General features: G+C 47.0%; 1 protein-coding gene and 1 long non-coding RNA gene across 2 annotated transcripts in view; one reads left to right on the forward strand and one right to left on the reverse strand.

Annotated features, from left to right (window-relative positions):
- The first annotated feature begins 1,080 nt into the window (after positions 1-1,080).
- The window catches only part of LOC307200982 (uncharacterized protein), a 56,853-nt gene continuing 39,968 nt past the window's right edge, over positions 1,081-17,965 (forward strand). Inside the window, exon 1 of the mRNA XM_079950092.1 lies at positions 1,081-1,225. Within this exon, the coding sequence (XP_079806218.1) occupies positions 1,128-1,225 (98 nt within the window). The 5' untranslated portion in view covers positions 1,081-1,127. The remainder of the gene's footprint in view (positions 1,226-17,965) is intronic.
- Positions 11,403-16,391, reverse strand: LOC307201142. The gene is made up of 3 exons (XR_013832581.1): positions 16,258-16,391; positions 13,301-13,525; positions 11,403-12,145 (listed from the first exon to the last, which is right to left on the reverse strand). It is a non-coding gene; the product is annotated as an uncharacterized lncRNA (long non-coding RNA).

Consider the following 17,965-nt stretch of genomic DNA (forward strand, 5'->3'; position numbering starts at 1 on the left):
GAAGGAAGAGGCATTGGGCGACAGTGCAAAGATGTAGTTTTTGGCTGATCACAGCCCATTCTCATGTGATGTCCTGCTTCCTCCACAGGGCCACACCTCCCGGGATGAGGCTCCAGCGCCTGCTCCTGGGATGAAGAACGAGAGACCACCATGGCAGTTCCCGGCCCCTGATCCTCACCTGCCTCACCCTCCATCCGTTCCCCGTGCGGGCATGGCTCCTTCCCGGCCCTACATGGCGCAGAAGTAGCAGCCAAGGTTTCGCCCCATCAAGAACACCTCAAGAGTTATTCCGGAGCCGGGGGAGACTTGGGCTGCTGCCTCTGTGCCAGGCCGGAAGGGACGGAGCCCAGATGCCCATACGGAGGAGTTCAGGGTGGGGCAGCTGATAACATCAGGTAGGAGGAAATGCCCCTTCCCAGGGCCCCCCCCCTCCTGCCCCAGACTGGGCTAGCGTGGCTGGGAGCCAGGCGCCTGCTGATGTCTCCGTTTGTTTTGCAGCGAGGAGAAGGTTCAGCCTGGGAGCTGCTGCATCCAGGGAGGGACTGGAGCCCAGACAAAGGCCTCTCACCCCAGAGGTACTGGGACAGGGGGAAGGACAAAGACCTCCGTAGGGAGGCAAAGTGTGGAAAGGCTCAGAGTTCAGGTAGGGGGAAATGCCAATTGAGTGCTGGTGGGGGGGAGGAGCAGACCTGTCTCTCCCCAGCTCCTCACCCCCCTCCTTCCAAGCCCGGGGTCAGGCCATTATGTGCCCAGGCAGGAGCAGCAATCGTTGGCAGCCAATGGGGACGTGGGCATGGGCAGAGAGCCAGGCCTCCACAGGGCCAGGCCTCCAGGGATGAGGCTCCAGCTCCAGCTCCCGGGATGAAGGGCGAGAGAACATCCCGGCGGTTCCCGGCTGGCAACCCTGGCATCTCTTCCCCACTGCCCCTTCTCCGTGCAGACATGGCTCCTTCCCGGCCCTACTTGGCACAGAAAGAGGAGTCAAGGTTTCCCCCCATCAAGAACATCTCACAGTTCAGGGGGGGGGGGCAGCTGCTAAGATCAGGTAGGAGGAAATGCCCCTTCCCAGGTCCCCCCCCCCCCCGCCCCAGACTGGGCTATTGTCCCTGGGAGCCAGGCGCCTGCTGATGTCTCTGTTTGTTTTGCAGCGAGGAGAAGGTTCAGCCTGGGAGCCACTGCATCACGGGAGGGACTGGAGCCCAGACAAAGGCCTCTCACCCCAGAGGTACTGGGACAGAGGGAAGGACAAAGACCCCCGTAGGGAGGCAAAGTGTGAAAAGGCTCAGAGTTCAGGTAGGGGGTAATGCCAATTGAATTCTAGAGTGGGGGGGAGCAGGCCTGTCTCTCCCCAGCCCTTCGTCCCCCTCCTTTGAAGCCAGGGGTCTGGCCATTTTGTGCCCAGGCGGGAGCAGCGATTGTTGGCAGCCAGTGGTGACGTGGGCATGGGCAGCATGGCAGGGGTGCTTGTTCTGCTTCCCTCCTTCCCTGGGTCAGCTGGCCAGACACCCTCGCCAACGCTCAGGCTCTCCCTACGGAAGTTTGGGGGCTGCTCCCCCCGGGGGCCCTATGTCTCCACCGCAGGAGGGCCCTGCCTCCACTGGCTTGCCTGCCCCTGGGCTGCTGCTGGTCTGCTCTGTGCCAAACAGGAGAAGGAGAGATGTGGAAGAGTGAGGAAGGGAGGGAGCTGGGAAGGCAGACAGGAGGAGGAGGGAGAGAAAATATTGAGTGGGCTGTGGCCCAGAAGAACATTATTGGGGACGGCCCATGGGACCCCTGTCCTCTAGAGTGGATGCCTATGCCGGATATCTTAAAGAATACAATGTCCTTCTTCCTTCCCACATCTCAGACATCTTTGACGCAGAAGCACCAGCCCAAGTTTCCTCCCATTAAAACAGCATCTCAACAGATTTCAGAGAGCAAGGAGACTTTGGCTGCTGCGTCTGAGCTAGGCTTGCTGGGATGGAACTGAGATGCCCATACGGAGGCCAAGTAGGGAGAGCTTATAAGATCAGGTAGGGTGATATGCCCATTCCCAGGTGCCCCACCCTCCTGCCCCAGAGTGGGGCTAGCGTTGCAGCGAGGGAAAAGTTCAGGTGGGGAACCGCCTCATACCGGGAGGGACTGGAGCCCAGAAAAAGGCATCTCACCTCAGAGGTAATGGGACAGGGGGGAGGAGGGGGGCCTTTGGAAACACAGCGCCATGCGTCCAGGGATGAGGCTCCAGCTTCCAGGATGAAGGGCAAGAGAACATCCCGGCGGTTCCTGGCTGACATCCCTTGCACCTCTTCACCACTGCCTCTTCTCTGTGTGGGCATGGCTCCTTCCCGGCCCTATTTGGCGCAGAAGCAGCAGCCATAGTTTCCCCTAATTAAGACAGCAACTCCAGTTATTTCAGAGAGGGAGGAGACTTTGGCTGCTGCTTCTGAGCTAGGCCGGTCGGGATAGAGCCGAGACGCCTGTAGGGAGGTCAAGTGGGGAGATCTTATAAGATCAGTTAGGAGGAAATGCCCCCTTCCCAGGTCCCCCCTCCTGCCCCAGACTGGCTGGGAGCTAGGAGCCAGCTGATGCCTCTGTTTTCTTTGCAGGGAGGGAGTCTTTCCGTAACAAACAGCAGTAAAAAGGAAAAAAAAAAAAACCCTAACAAGCAGTTTTCTTTCCTTCTCTGCCTTCTCTGGCTGCTACTGGGAGCTCTGCTGAAGAAGGCTGGAGCCAGCTGGTTCTCATCAGCACTTTCTTCTTGGAGTCCTTGAAGCTGCAGGTGAAGTCACTCCCCCTTCTCCCCCTTCAGGCTGCTGTTCAGCAGGTGAAGCTGATTTCTGCCCCATGACACTACCTCCCTCCCGAAGGTGCACCTCCACCTGCTGGGTGGGTGCTGGCATTTGGGGAGCACAATGGTGGAAGTGAGGGACCAACCGGGGGGAGGGGAAGCATGGACACGCAAAGCATCTTCCCCTGAGGATTTTCCATGAAGTCCATGAAATTGGCCGTAGACCCCAAATCTATCATCTTCTTCTTTGGCGATCACTCGTAGCCGAGTAAGATTGTCTTCCATGAACACGGTCTTAACAGTGAGTTCATAATGGACTTTGGAGGCCAATTCTGGATCCACACGTCCTTCCACAGTGGGGACATAGGTTTCCGGGTGGGTGTTGATCACGGTGAGGGCTTGCCAGGCATGCATTCCTCTTAAATTGTTTCTCCCTTTCGTCCTGAGTTTGAGTGTCTTCAAAGTCCATGACACCGTTGATAAAGGCTGTTCTCCAATTGGAGCACTCACAGGCCATCATTTCCTGACTGTTTATACAGTACTGCATTTCTTTTAGATCTGCCTTGAGAGAGTCTTTAAACTTCTTTCGTTGACCACCAGCATTACATTTCTAAGTTGCTTGGGAAGATGATAATCAGGCATAGCCCAGGTCTGTAAAGCTGCTTTCTAGGTGCTTGGAGAGAGTGGTGTGAGGCGTCTGGGCATTAGGAATACAAGCCAAGCCTGGCTCCGTGGCCCTCCTAAATTGAGGTTATTCTGTTCCTGGGCAGCTGGCAGAGCCCCTCTTCGCTGGCAATGGGACTGCCACATTCCTCAGCCTCCATGGGAGACTCAGTCCCTCTCTGCATCTCTGTTCCTTTTTGGCCACCATCAAACGACTCCCATACTGATCCTAAGCTGAAGAGCTGCCCAGCCAGCTGATCTCCTCCCTCCAGAACCCACCGCTCTCAACTGACTCTCAACTGCCTCCCCCCCAACATTCAAACTCCCTTTCAAAGCCTCCTCCAATCATCACTCTCCCCCAGAATTCCACTCTCTCTCTCCCCCCCCCCTCCCTGCTTGACATTCCCTTGGGAATCTGAATACAATCACCTTAGTTACAGTATTATGCACAATATTGTTATAGATTGAGGGGGGACATCCCAAACCCTAGAAATTGATAAGTGGTACGAATTGGGGATTATTTGGGATGTGAAGGGAGAAATACAAGCTGCAGAGTAATTTCTGGGCTAGCCTATGCAGAAGCCCTGGCCAAGTGAGGGCCTTTAAGAAACAATTCAAGGACAAGGAGAGGGGTTGTACAGAGTTGTTAAGGCAGCCGAGAGCATTGTTGGCTGCCCACTTTCCACCTTAGAGCAGATTTATGCCACAAGGTGCCAGAGGAAGGCACTGGACATAGTAAAAGATCCATCGCATCCTGGTCACTGTCTCTTCGAGCTCCTGCCGTCGGGACGGAGATACAGGACGATGAAGACAAGAACGAGCCGTCTCAAGAACAGCTTCTTCTCCAGAGTGATCTTGGCCCTGAATGGGAAACCTGGACTTCGAAAGTCATCTAATCTTCCTTGCTGTATTATACTGTATTGTTTTAATTAGTGTTTTTACAGTTGTTCTGATTTTGAGTGGAGTGCCCTACCTGGGTGGATGGAGCAGCCAAGTAATTTCGTTGTCCCCAAGAGGGGGCAATGACAATAAAGATATTTTTTATTTTTATTATTATTATTATTATTATTATTATTATTATTATTATTAAACTGGAAATGCAAAATATGTCCTTCTCCCTTGCCCTGCTGGGTGAACAGAGACTGGGGATTTGAAAGGGGGCCAGGATAATGGTGTGTGATGAGGAAAACTGAGGCTTTGAGCAAGGGAAGGAGGAGGAGGAGGAGGAGGAGGAGGGAGTCTGGAATCCAACTAGGGAAGGCTGGCTGCCCTGTTGTGGGGGACAAGTCCCTCTTGGAAGGACTCTGCTGTAAGATCTGGACTCCCTCCATGCAAATTGAAGGTGTAAACAGGTGAATAAACTGTATTTCTTAAAGGTAAGACAGTCCCTGCCATGTCTCAGTTCTCCAAAGGTGAGAGCCATGGACTCTTGCCTTCGCTCAGTAGAGGGAGGGGCGGCACCTTTTGGAACAAAATTTTATAAGCCTGCTCTGACAAGTCATCCTGTTAGAAGGACCTGAGCTTCCCATTCCTGGTTCCTAGGAAATTGGGGAAAGTGTGCTGCAGGTTCTCCCTGTTCTAAAAAGCAGGTGTCTTCCCGTAAATGATCCTGGGAATTTTAGTTTGTCAGGGGTTCTGGGAATTGTAGTTCTGTGAGAGGAAAGCCGCAATGCCCAGGATCATTGGGGGGGGGGGACGGGGACGTCATGTGGTTTAAATGCTCATTGGATGCACTTTACATCATAAGAACTGTAGAGGTGGGAGGGACCCCGAGGGTCATCTAGACCAACCCCCTGCAATGCATGACTCTCAGCTAAAGCATCCATGGCAGATGGCCCTCCCACCTCTGCTCAAAAACCTGCAAGGAAGGGGAGTCTACTGCCTCCCGAGGGATTTCTCCCCACTGTCAAACAGCTCTTGCTGTCAGAAAGTTCCTCCTGAAGTTGAGTCGGAACCTCCTTTCTTCTAGCTTGAAGCCATGGCTTCAGGTCCTGAGAGCTTCTGGAGCAGGAGAAAACAAGCTTCCTCCCTCATCCCTGTGATGGCCCTTGAGATATTGAGAGGGCTGCATGGTGTGGCTCTCATATCCATGTCCTGAGAGAGAGAGAGAGCAAAACGGTTCTCTCTCCCCTTTCTCCAGCCCAGGCAGAATTGCAAGGGGTCAGTGCATCTGGCTGGTAAGAAGAGGGTCAGAGTTTGGAGCCCAGCCAGAGCTGGCTGTGGGCAGGATCCTGGCACTGTCAGGGGTTGGACTAGATGACCCTTGGGATCCCTCCCAACTCTGCTATGCTATGATTCCATCAAGCAGCTAAAGGAAGGGGCAGGGGAGCAAGATGCAGAACAAGGGGAGGCACAACAACACACCCCAACAGCACCCTCTAGCCTGACCCACGGTGGCCTCATCCCAGCACTCTTTTTTTTTGAAAAAAATATTTATTAAGAGTTTAAAGATTACAAAAAGAAAGAAAAAGAATTAAACAAATCAATATAATACAATACAAAAACAGAAACAAAAACACTACATAAAACATTGAATTAACAAAACAAAACAAGAACAATTAAAAACACTTCCAATATTTTCAAGCTTATCTTTCATTCACTTGTTTCATTGACTTCCTCATGCCTCCCTTTTTGTATTCCACTTCAATTAACTGTTTCAGCAACTCCTTTCCATCTTCCTCTGTTTTCTGTCCTGTAATTAATCTTAACATATTCTGACCTTGGTTTTTCCCTTTAATACATTAACAGTCTATCTGTACCTAGTTCCTTATAACATTTCTGCCAAAGCCATATAACTTAATTCCACCATTTTTCTAAAGCTCATTAATTTTACAATATTTCTGTAAATAATCTTTAAATTTTTTCCAATCTTCTTCCACCGACACTTCTCCCTGGTCTCGGATTCTGCCAGTCATTTCCGCCAATTCCATATAGTCCATCAACTTCATCTGCCATTCTTCCCGGGTGGGTAAATCTTGTGTCTTCCAATACTTCATGATGAGTATTCTTGCTGCTGTTGTTGCATACATAAAAAAAGTTCTGTCCTTCTTTGGCACCAATTGGCCAACCATACCCAGGAGAAAGGCCTCTGGTTTCTTCAGAAAGGTATATTTAAATACCTTTTTCATTTCATTGTAAATCATCTCCCAGAATGTCTTAATCCTTGGGCATGTCCACCAAAGGTGAAAGAATGTACCTTCAGTCTCATTACATTTCCAACATTTATTTTCAGGCAAATGGTAAATTTTTGCAAGCTTGACTGGTGTCATGTAAATCATTTTCATTAAATTCTCTCTTAGGGCATTACATGCCGTAAATTTCATACCTGTGGTCCATAACTGTTCCCAGTCAGCCATCATTATGTTATGTCCAACATCTTGTGCCCATTTAATCATAGCAGATTTCACCGTTTCATCCCGAGTGTTCCATTTCAACAGCAAGTTATACATTCTTGACAAATTCTTAATTTTGGGATCTAAAAATTCTGTTTCCAATTTTGATTTTTCCACCTGGAAGCCAACTTTTTTATCCAAATTATATGCCTCCATTATTTGGTATAATAATAACTCTGGTTTCTCTTCAGATCGTATAAATCTTTCGCCTTTTACTCATCCTAGCACTCTTTGACCCCCCCCCCCCCGATTTTATTGTTCTTAATTCAGCTGCCTGGCAACCCAGCAGCCTGGCCCCTGTTTGCCAGCTGATGTCACAAAGTGCTGCTTTGCATGCAAGTCTTATATGGCCCTGCAAGAGGGGTGCCTGTCAGATGATGGTGGGAGACTTACTGAGACAATTGTGCCCATCAGCTATAATGAGAAGGAACTGTGAAGGTAGGAGGAGCTCTGGGGCCCAGAGGAGATGAGTGGAGAGACATAAATTATTTGTTGTTGTTGTTGTTACCTGTTACAGGTACATGTGTCTTGGCTCCCTAGCTTGACATCTCCACAGATGTTGACAGCTTGGCAGGTCCTCAACTGTAGCCCCCAAGGCCAGCACCTGGGACATGTGGAAGAGGCATGTCTGCATCCAACCCGGGTCCAAGGAAGAGAGAGGGGAGCAATATGCTCCTTTTTCTCCAGGAGAGCAGGGAAAGGGACCTCACACAGAGCCCTCTCTGCCAATTGTCTTTCTAAGGTCTGAGTCCCTGCCTGCCAGCAATGCAGCTCTGCAGACATAGCTCCTTTTCATGCTGCTGGAGCCCCAAATGGATGGTTTGTGCACAGCCTTTGGTTTTAAGGGAAAGGTGTCTAGCAGGCTTCAGCCTGCACAGGGCAGGAGCCTAGTGATATTTATTTTGTATTCTTTCTTTGCACCATCTCTGTGTGTGACCCTTGATAAGAAGGTTCCTGCCCCAAGGGCCTTACAATCTTTAATATGACATGGGCAGGTAACCATGAAAGGTTGAGGTCCAGGCTGGATCCTGAGTCCTCCTGTGAAACATAAGCCAGGGTCTCTGAGTTTAGACTTTGGGATTCTCGGACATTTCCCATCTGTAACCTCTTCCTCTGTTTTTGCACTACTACAATTAAGAATTCCAAAGGGGATGTCAAGCAGGGAGGGGGGAAGAGAGAGGAATTCTGGTGGAGAGAGAAGCTTGGAGGAAGCTTGGAAAGGGAGTTGTTTAAATTTGGGGGGGGGAGGCAGTTGAGAGTGTTGAGAGCGGTGGGTTCTAGAAGGGGGCACCTGATGGGGGAACTGAACCTGGCCTGGGCTTAGGATTGGTAGTCCAGTCGACATTGCCATGGGCATGCGGTGAAGAGGGGCTTCTTTCTGTCTCCTAGGTCCTAAGCCCAGAAGGCCACAGAGGCTGCTGTGGCACCGCGAGGAAGAAGGGGAGGCCGCCAGATCTAGCATCTTGGAAGTCGTGGTAAGTTGATTCCATGGGAAATCCATTCCCCACCTGTGCCAGGAGGTTGTGGCCCCAACCTGAGTGAAACAGGGCTGGAGTGTGGTGAGGAGCAGGCCTGTCTCGCCCCAGCCCCTCACCCCCTCCTTCCGAGCCAGGGGTCAGGCCATTATGTGCCCAGGCAGGAGCAGCAAGCTTCAGCAGCCAGTGGTGATGTGGGCATGGGCAGCATGGCAGGGGTGCTGATGTCTCCATTTGCTTTGCAGTGAGGGGGAGACACAGCCTGGGAGCCGCCACGTCCTGGGAGGGACTGGAGCCCAGACGGAGGACACCTGGGACAGGGGAAAGGAAGGGGGCCTTAGGAAACGCACAAGAAGGGCCTGCAGGATCAGGCCAAGGGCTCACCTGGTCCAGCCTGCTCTTCTCCCAGAGGCCACCCAGATGTGTGTGGGAAGGCCGCAAGCAGGATTTGAGCGGAAGAGCCCTCTGCCCACCTGGGACTTCCTGCAACGGCTTTTCTGAAGTACTGTTGCCTCCATCAGGACTAGTAGCCTTTGACCACCCGAGAGCCAGTGTGGTGTAGTGCTTGAGAGTGGTAGTCTTGTAATCTGGGGAACCGGGTTCCCATCTCCGCTCCTCCATATGCAGCTGCTGGGTGACCTTGGGCTAGTCATACTTCTCTGAAGTCTCTCAGCCCCACTCACCTCACAGAGTGTTTGTTGTGGGGGAGGAAGGGAAAGGAGAATGTTAGCCGCTTTGAGACTCCTTAGGGTAGTGATAAAGTGGGATATCAAATCCAAACTCATCCTCCTCCTCCTCCTCCTCCTCCTCTTCTTCTTCTCTCCATAAATTCACTCAACCCATCCTCCTTGTAACCTTTGCATCATAAGCATAGCTGCCTTGTATGGTGTCAGACCCTTGGTGCTTTTAGTCCGCAGTTGTACACTCACATCTGAAGAGTCTCTCAGCCCCACTCACCTCACAGAGTGTTTGTTGTGGGGGAGGAAGGGAAAGGAGAAGGTTAGCCGCTTTGAGACTCCTTAAAGGGAGTGAAAGGTGGGATATCAAATCCAAACTCTTCTTCTTCTCTTCTTAATCCTTCACTTAATTTTCATTAATGTTTACAACCACTGGTCTGTTCAAACTTTCGTCTTCATGGTTCTGGTGAAATATTTTCCCCTGATATTATACACTTCCTGCAATTCCATTTTTGGTTTTGCCTTCAGGAGCCATTATGCGCCAGATCCCAGAAAGAAAGACACCATTAGCTTAGGGCAGCTCTCCAGAATTCCCCTTCATAGCCTTGTCTCATTTCCCAACATCCTGGTACCTCTGCAAAAACAAAGTAGCTCTAATCGAGGATTTTTTCCTTCCTTCCACTGAGGGAACAGCAGCAGAGTTCTTTCAAACCCACTTGTGTATTTCAAGTCATTGCCTTTTGGGAGAGGTTAACCAGGTAAAACTGCGAATACATATATATCAAAAGAGAATTTAAAAAGGCTCGCCTCCCCCTTGGGCTATACAAGTAATCCATCAATTATTTCAGTGAGTGGGCCAGTCCTTTGTATGGTTGTTTCTGCTCTTCAGCGATCTTTAGTTTCGTTTTCTGCTCTCGGAGATATTTTAACTGCGTCATTGTCCGCCATTAATCCTGGGCAGATATCCAGAACTCCCCTCTTGGACTTCTTCCAGCTGTTAATGAGACGATACCTCCATGCTAAAACGATAGCACCATCAGGAATTCCTTTCATCTTTCCCTTAATGATCATTGCCAGACTCATAGTCAAAATTTCACCAGTCTGTTTTGTAATTAAGATAGCATCCACTTATATTTTCAAGCCGTTGTATTTTGGTCATGATTAAACTCTTTCCCCAGATCAGTTCCTTCTCAGTGGCTGATTAAATTAGCAAGTTATTTTTCTCCTCTGGTTCAGGGCATGCCTGTTAATTAAGTCCAAATTTTTATCTTAAAAAGCAGGTGTTCTCTGCTCGTGGCACCGGCTTGGGAGAGTTGCCACAGCCGTGCAGTGTACACCCAGCTCCCCCTGCCCCCCTTCCTTCTGGACAGGCAGCAGGTATCGGACAATCTGCAGGTGAAGAGCTCCCCCAACCCCAGGGGGGTTGGGAGGATAATTACTCCCATATTATCCTCTGTTACCAGCATGGAAGGGCTCCAGTGTAATTGGCACAGGCGATCGCCATGGCAGACAAACAGGAAGTCCTCTTTTGAAGCCCTGCAGTCAGAGATGCTCTTCTGCTGCATCTCATGGTCATCTGATTGTTCCTGCCAAAAAGCAGCTCTTGTGAGCTCCGCAGCGGGATGGGCTTTAAGTACCTGGGGGTGGGTGTGACAGCTGGATGGGCGGCTGAGGGGACGTTCTTGTCAGTATTTGTAAAAAGAAAAGAAAAGGTTCTGACCTCCCTTTGTCGCCTCAGCCTGGTCCTCGGACCTTTGTTGGCATAAAAGAGTCCACGAGAAGAGTATCCTTGCAGAGTGCTTTCTGCTTTTATTCTTAAAAGTCTTTCTGCAAAAGCAACTGACCAACTGCACACACATCAACACTACCAGCTTTCACTAACCACCAACCCAACACCAAACTAACATTTCTCACTCTATATATACAACCCGGTGCAAACTACTGACACATGCTGACCCAGCTTTTTAAGCATTAAAGAAACAGTGGCCAATTTTTAGCCGTGACAGTTCTGTCCCTGGCGTTCAGTCTGTGAAAGCCGATTCACATGTTCAGGGATTCTTCCCTCGAAGCAGCCCATAGCATCAAGTTCTCTCCTGCTTCAAACATTCTTTCTTCCAGTATCTCCTTTATACACAGCTGTGGCTGCTGCCGAAGGGGAAAAGGCCCTGAAGTGAGGAGAGAGGAGACAGGCAGACAGAGCAGTCCTGGAAGTGTATCTTTGCTGCTTCCTTAGATATCCCCAGGATGATTGGGTGAATCTGCTACCGCTGGCAGAGTTTCACATGTTCAGGGATTCTCCCCTCAAAGCAGTTCTTAATGTCGAGTTCTCCCCTGCTTCAAATATACCTTCTTTCTTCTAGGATCTCCTGTTTTCATTGTTGTGGCTGCTGCCAAATAGAACAGGTAAGAGGAAGGAAAGATTTGCACAGGGTGGGGAGAACCCCCTACAGGTTGAGCATAAGTGATCATGCTGTCGAGGCAGTTCTAAAAAAAGGCTTACACTAATAAGATGAGTTTGGGAACTGGGGCCCTTCCTACAGGGGTTGCTTGACTACAACTCCCATTGTTCTTGACCAATATCCTTTTTCCCCTGCTTTTTTAATAAAAAGGAAAGGCTTGAGGATTCCCCAGTGACGCCGTCAATGAGCTCCCCAGCGGCTGGCAGAAGGAAGAGGCAATGGGGGATGGTGCAAAGATGAATTCCAGAGCGTTTGGATCTCAACTGAAGTACTGTATTCCAGTTTTTTATTTTTCAGCTGCTGGAGCATTTGAAAGCTGTGATGTGATAAATAGAGGCTTTACTAATGTGAAGAGTGAACTTTTCCCTGTTCATCCTTTCGAACTATCAGATATTTTTTTCCATTAAATCAAAATAAAATGAATTTTTCTACTTTGAGAAATATTCCGGGGCTGCATGAACCACTGAAGCTGCAGATGGAATTCCAAGCAGTGAAGCAGGTCTAGCATTTTCCTTTCCTTCCTAGTTCTAACTTGTCCCTGGATATCTGGAAAGGCAACTGTGACTGCATTGGTTTTGAGGATATTCTGAACGACCCGGCACAGAGTGAAGTAATGGGAGATTCTCATCTTTTGGTTGAACACAAACTTGGTTTCTTATAATGCGCACATACTCCATCCTTCTGTTCATGGAAATTTTTCTTACCTGTGTCCCTGTAGGTTCAAGTAAACCATATTAAACGGTAGTCATACAGCGCTTGTTTTGATACACACAATCTCTCACCTACCTCAGTAAAAAAGGCACATTAAATGCTTAGATATATTACTTTTGTTCTGTGTTTACTGTCAGTACAAATGTCTTGTAATTGGGTATTTTTTAAATATATATATATCAGGAAATACGTCTCTATTCAGGGCAATTACTGTTTCATGTCTGCAACTGTGGAACTGTAGATATTAAAAAGTCTATAGAAAAAGGACATTTTAGATTGAATGATCTTGTTCTTTGCCATATATGACCCAAGTATTTGCTGTCTGATCTTTCTTTCCTTGTGCTTGATGACTTGACATGCCATCTTTTAAAAACAATGAATAAAATTTTCTATAAATGCAAACACACACACACAAAAACCTGAGCTCTCTGCTGGGGCAACGCAAGCTCTGAAGAGTTCGAGCTGTTGCACTTTGGGAAATGAGCACACAGCCTCTAAGACTCTTACCAGAGCGAGAATACTTCCCAAATTAAATCAAAATAAGGAGAGAGAATTCAAAGAATTAGTGGAACAATTCTTGAAAAGTGTCTGGGGTTGAAATAAGGGAGTCCACTCCAGACCGCATGGGGAAAATCGAACTGGAAATAAATGGGTACAACTAAACCTTTAGTCTCAGAGTATGTGGGCATAGAAGGGATCACAGAATTGTAGAGCTGGAAGAGACCCCAAGGATCATCTAGTCCAACCCCCTGCAGTGCAGGAATCTTTTTGCCCAACGTGGGGCTTGAACCCACAGCCATGAGATTAAGAGTCTCATGCTCTACTGACGGAGCTATCCAGGATGACTGTTCTCGACATGGAGCTCAGCACATGTCCAAGTAAAATTTTTATCTAATACAATCCAAGGCTGGTATTGATAGATCCCCAATGAAAATTGAAACTTGCTTCTTGCCCTTCTATAGCCTTCCAAATGACAAGTATTCATTTAGTTAGTGACAATCCCTCATAGAATGTAATGCAGATGCTTTCAAAAAGTGTATTTTGCTGCCACCACGTGGCCAGAGCTGGTTTCAGTTATCGCGTCCCTTGAATTCAGCTTTCTGAACTGACGCTTCTGACATTGTGACACCCTGATCCAAAATGCTATGCTACTCACCTTGGTGATATTCTGAAAGCAGCTCCGTGTCCAGCTTGTGACACAGCTTGATACTAATGCATCAGGTCATGAGTGTTCATTTGGCGTACTTATAATCCAGGTATTGATTCAATGGACCACATTCTCTTAGATTGCCCTTTACACAGCAGACCTCACCAACTGATGCTGAGCAAAATGTTGGACTTCCAGCCTAGTACTCCGAGAAGAAGTCAAATGAGGTTTCTCCTGGCAGATCGGGACAAAGATATCGCTGCTTTAGTAGCCTCCTTTTTAAAATAAAATAAAATAAAATAAAAATTATTAGTTTTCTCTTATAACACATAGACAAAAACACAAAAGAAAAACATTACATTTGACACAACATAAAAACTTAACAACAATAAAAACACACAAAATAAAAGAAGATTTTTTTCTTCTTATTCCCTGGTGTATTTACATTGCTAAAAGACTTCCTCGACATCCTCCAGTCTGGATTTCATCATATTACATATTTAGCAGTTCCCAAATTCATATTTATAACATCAGTATCTTCTTTCATTACAAACTTCTTAACCTTACTTCCAATTGTCATCCATAATAATCTTTATTATTAATCTTTTTCTATCCCTTAGCCTAATCTGTTACTTCTAGGGATTTCCTAATTATCTTATATTACAGTATCTCACTAAATATTTTTAAAATTTCTTCCAGTCTTCCAGTGTTTCCTCCTCTTTCTGGTTGCAGATTCTTCCAGTCAGGTCAGCCAGCTCCGAAAAGTTCATCATCTTCATCTGCCATTCTTCTATTGTTGGTATTTCTTGCAATTTCCTTTTTTTTTTTTTTAGTAGCCTCCTTTTTAGCCACAATCTTACCCAAAAGGCCCATCCTTTCAGGGAACAGACAGGGCGAAGCAGAATATCTAAGTGCACACGATCACAGTGTGACCTTATGACCCTCAACAGCTTCACCCCTGTCCTTTGAATTATCCCGGTGACTTGAAATGTTTTATACTGTGATGCCAAGAAAGGCATTTGATTTGATTAATCCAGGTATCCTCTTCAAAAATAATGCATTATGCAGACTTGTGAGGCAACCCAACGGGTCCCAGCACAACTTCCACAACTGCTTGAGGTCCCTCTTTCTTCCGAATCCTTGATCTCTCTTCCCCTGCCTACTCTCCTGACTTGGCTTCTAGCTGTTGATGTTACCTGGATGTCAAAACAGATGAATGACGCAGCGAGAAAACAACTAAAAAGGAGGCACAGAATGCCAGCTGGAGGAGATACTGGTTTCTGCCATGGCTGCACCTCACCCACTGCAAATAAGGATCCTGTGTATTTCTGCATTTTTATGTTCTGTCTGTTGTACACAGCCCAGAAAGCTTTCCTTTCAATTGCTCTGTTAGCACAGGGAGAACACAGGTAATTGCAGAGATAACGCAGGCTCACCTGACCTGCTGGAGCTACAGCATGCAATTGAGAAATTGCAATTTCTGTCCTCGATTTGCACCCATTGCTATTACGTGGCTAAGTGGTTGAGTGGTTGATGCTCTCTATGCACTGCTTGGTGGCTGTATTTTGTGGCTCTATGTCTGCATACAAACAATTGATGCATTGTTTTTAATATTTGGTTGGAAGCCACCCAGAGTGGCTGGGGAAACCCAGCCAGATGGGCAGGGTATAAATAATAATAATAATAATAATAATAATAAAGCAACTGTGGTATTAGATCATACAGGATCATGTGTGGATAATGCCCAGTTCTGAATAATGCCAGCAGTTCTGCATGTACTTGCCAGTCCTGAGAGTTCATTGTTTTCGAAATCCGCCAAACGTGAAATCCCAAGACTATGAAGAGTTCTTCAACGAGGGAAGAACAGAATAAAAGACAAGGGTTTGAGGCAAATGCAGCATGTTGCACTCTCGGATGTTTTTGAAACACCACCATCGTGGCAGGCACATTAGGATTTTAAAACAACACGCTTTGCCATTGTGTGTGTCTGTGTAGAATCGTGTTCATGTTGCAACTGATGTACAAAACAACAAAAACTACAGAAGGTATAAAGGTAAAGGTAAAGGGAGTCAGTTGTGGCTGACTCTGGGGTTGCGGCGCTCATCTCGCTTTATTGGCTGAGGGAGCCGAAACACAAGATCTACCCACCCGGGAAGAATGGCATATGAAGGTGATGGAATACATGGAATTGGCTGAGATGACTGGCAGAATCCGGGACCAAGGAGAAGAGTTGGTAGAAGAAGATTGGAAAAAATTTAAAGTTTATCTTCAAAAATATTGTAAAATTAAGGACTGTTAGAAAGATGTTGGGAAAAGAAAATTATGTGGTTTCAGCAGAAAAGATATAAAGGATTAAGTAAAAATGAATTGTTGAAAGAGAGAAGGTAAAATTAGAATATGTTAAGACAAATTATTAGGATAAAAACAAAGTTGGAAGGATTTGCTGGAATACCTAATTGAATTAGAATACAAAAATGGGAGGCGTGAGGAAGTCAAGGAAATAAGTGAATGTAAGAAAGTGAGTTAAAGGTTGGATTTGTTTTTTATCTTTTATCTTTTTCTTTTTGTTTTTCACCTATATGTATTGGTTTTTTCTTTTCTTGTCTGAGTGTTTTTTGTGTTTTGTATTTTTTGCAATCTTTAAAATGTGAATAAAAATTTATTACAAAAAAGAAAAAAAAATATTGGCTGAGGGAGCCGGTGTATAGCTTCCGGGTCATGTGGCCAGCATGACTAAACTGCTTCTGGTGAACCAGAGCAGCGCACGGAAATGCCATTTACCTTCCCGCTGGAGCGGTACCTATTTATCTACTTGCACTTTGACGTGCTTTCGAACTGCTAGATTGGCAGGAGCAGGGACCGCGCAACGGGAGCTCACCCCGTCGCGGGGATTTAACCCACAGCACCACCCGCGTCCCAACAGAAGGTATAATAGGGTACAAAATCCAGCTTCCTGCTAATCTTACCTTTTTAAAAAAATAAAGATAAATAATAGGCAGATTTCTAGTCCTTGTGGTCTTTGAAAACTTGAAACTGTGTGGACAACACCTGATAAAGTCTCAGACACCAGACAGGTTGCTGAATAAGAGTTTTGGGGGCTGTGGGTGGGGCTTTCACATACTTGGAATGCCCAGATGGAACAAACTTACAATGCATCTGAACGGAATCAGAATGTTCTGGAAAAGGAGGAGTTATGCAGATGGGCTCAGTTTCATCCCCAACCATCTTTTCTGGGCAGTTTTAAAATGGCGTTAAATGTTTTTACCCAGTCACTGGTAGGGCTGCACTTGAAAGAAACTCAGAGATTGTTTGGTGTGGAGAGTGCTTAGAGAGCACAACCAGGGCAGGGTACAAATAACTATTATTATTATTGTTATTATTATTATTATTATTATTATTATTATTATTAGCCTACACTAACAAGCAATTGCTCTGGAAGGTCTCAGAGCAGCAGTATTGCCACAAACACAAATGGCTTTAGCCCATGGGTAGGCAAACTAAGGCACAAGGGCTGGATCCGGCCCAATCACCTTCTAAATCCGGTCCATGGAAGGTCCGGGAATCAGCATGTTTTTACATGAGTAGAATGTGTCCTTTTATTTAAAATGCATCTCTGGGTTATTTGTGGGATATAGGAATACATTCATATATTTTCCCCCCAAAATATAGTCTGGTTCCCCACAAGGGGAACAGCTAAGGGAGCTGGGCATGTTTAGCCTGGAGAAGAAGAGGTTAAGGGGTGATATGATAGCCATGTTCAAATATATAAAAGGATGTCACATAGAGGAGGGAGAAAGGTTGTTTTCTGCTGCTCCAGAGAAGCGGACACGGAGCAATGGATCCAAACCACAAGAAAGAAGATTCCACCTAAACATTAGGAAGAACTTCCTGACAGTAAGAGCTGTTGGACAGTGGAATTTGCTGCCAAGGAGTGTGGTGGAGTCTAATTCTTTGGAGGTCTTTAAGCAGAGGCTTGACAACCATATGTCAGGAGTGCTCTGATGGTGTTTCCTGCTTGGCAGGGGGTTGGACTCGATGGCCCTTGTGGTCTCTTCCAACTCTATGATTCTATGATTCTAAGGTCTGAGGGACAGGACACGGGCCCCTGCTGATAAAGTTTGCTGACCTCTGCTAGCCATCGAGGTCCCCAATCCAGGCACGTTTTCCTTGGAAGGAAACCCCATGGAACTGTTGGAATTTATTTTTAAGTAGAAGACAAGCCTTCAGATTAGGACTGGAGACCATCCTTTCCCTCCAGATGTTGCCCAAATTGGTTGTTTCTATTCTATTCTATTCTATTCTATTCTATTCCACATTGAACTCCCTAAAATAATTCTCATCTTAAGTCTGCATTATACCTCCTGCATCAATTTTGAGCTTTTCCATCATGCCCACTTTCCCTCCCCACTGCACCCCAGCCTGTTACTCTGCTTCCCCTCCAGTTCACTCAGAGAAACATTCCTGGGTATTCCCAAGTCTTATTCACCACGCTGTGACATTGTAGGTGGTGCTGATAAAGATATTCCCGAATGGCAGCTTTATTTCTTTCCCACAAATGGACCAGGGATCCTGCCCAGCCATTCCTGCATCCACACAGATGCAAGGACATCCAGGAATCAGCATCCCAGAAGCTGACCGCTTCTTCTTGCACTGTTTCCCAATTAGCATCCCTCT

Source organism: Podarcis cretensis, assembly GCF_951804945.1.
Source record: "Podarcis cretensis genome assembly, chromosome: 13".
NCBI lineage: Eukaryota > Metazoa > Chordata > Lepidosauria > Squamata > Lacertidae > Podarcis > Podarcis cretensis.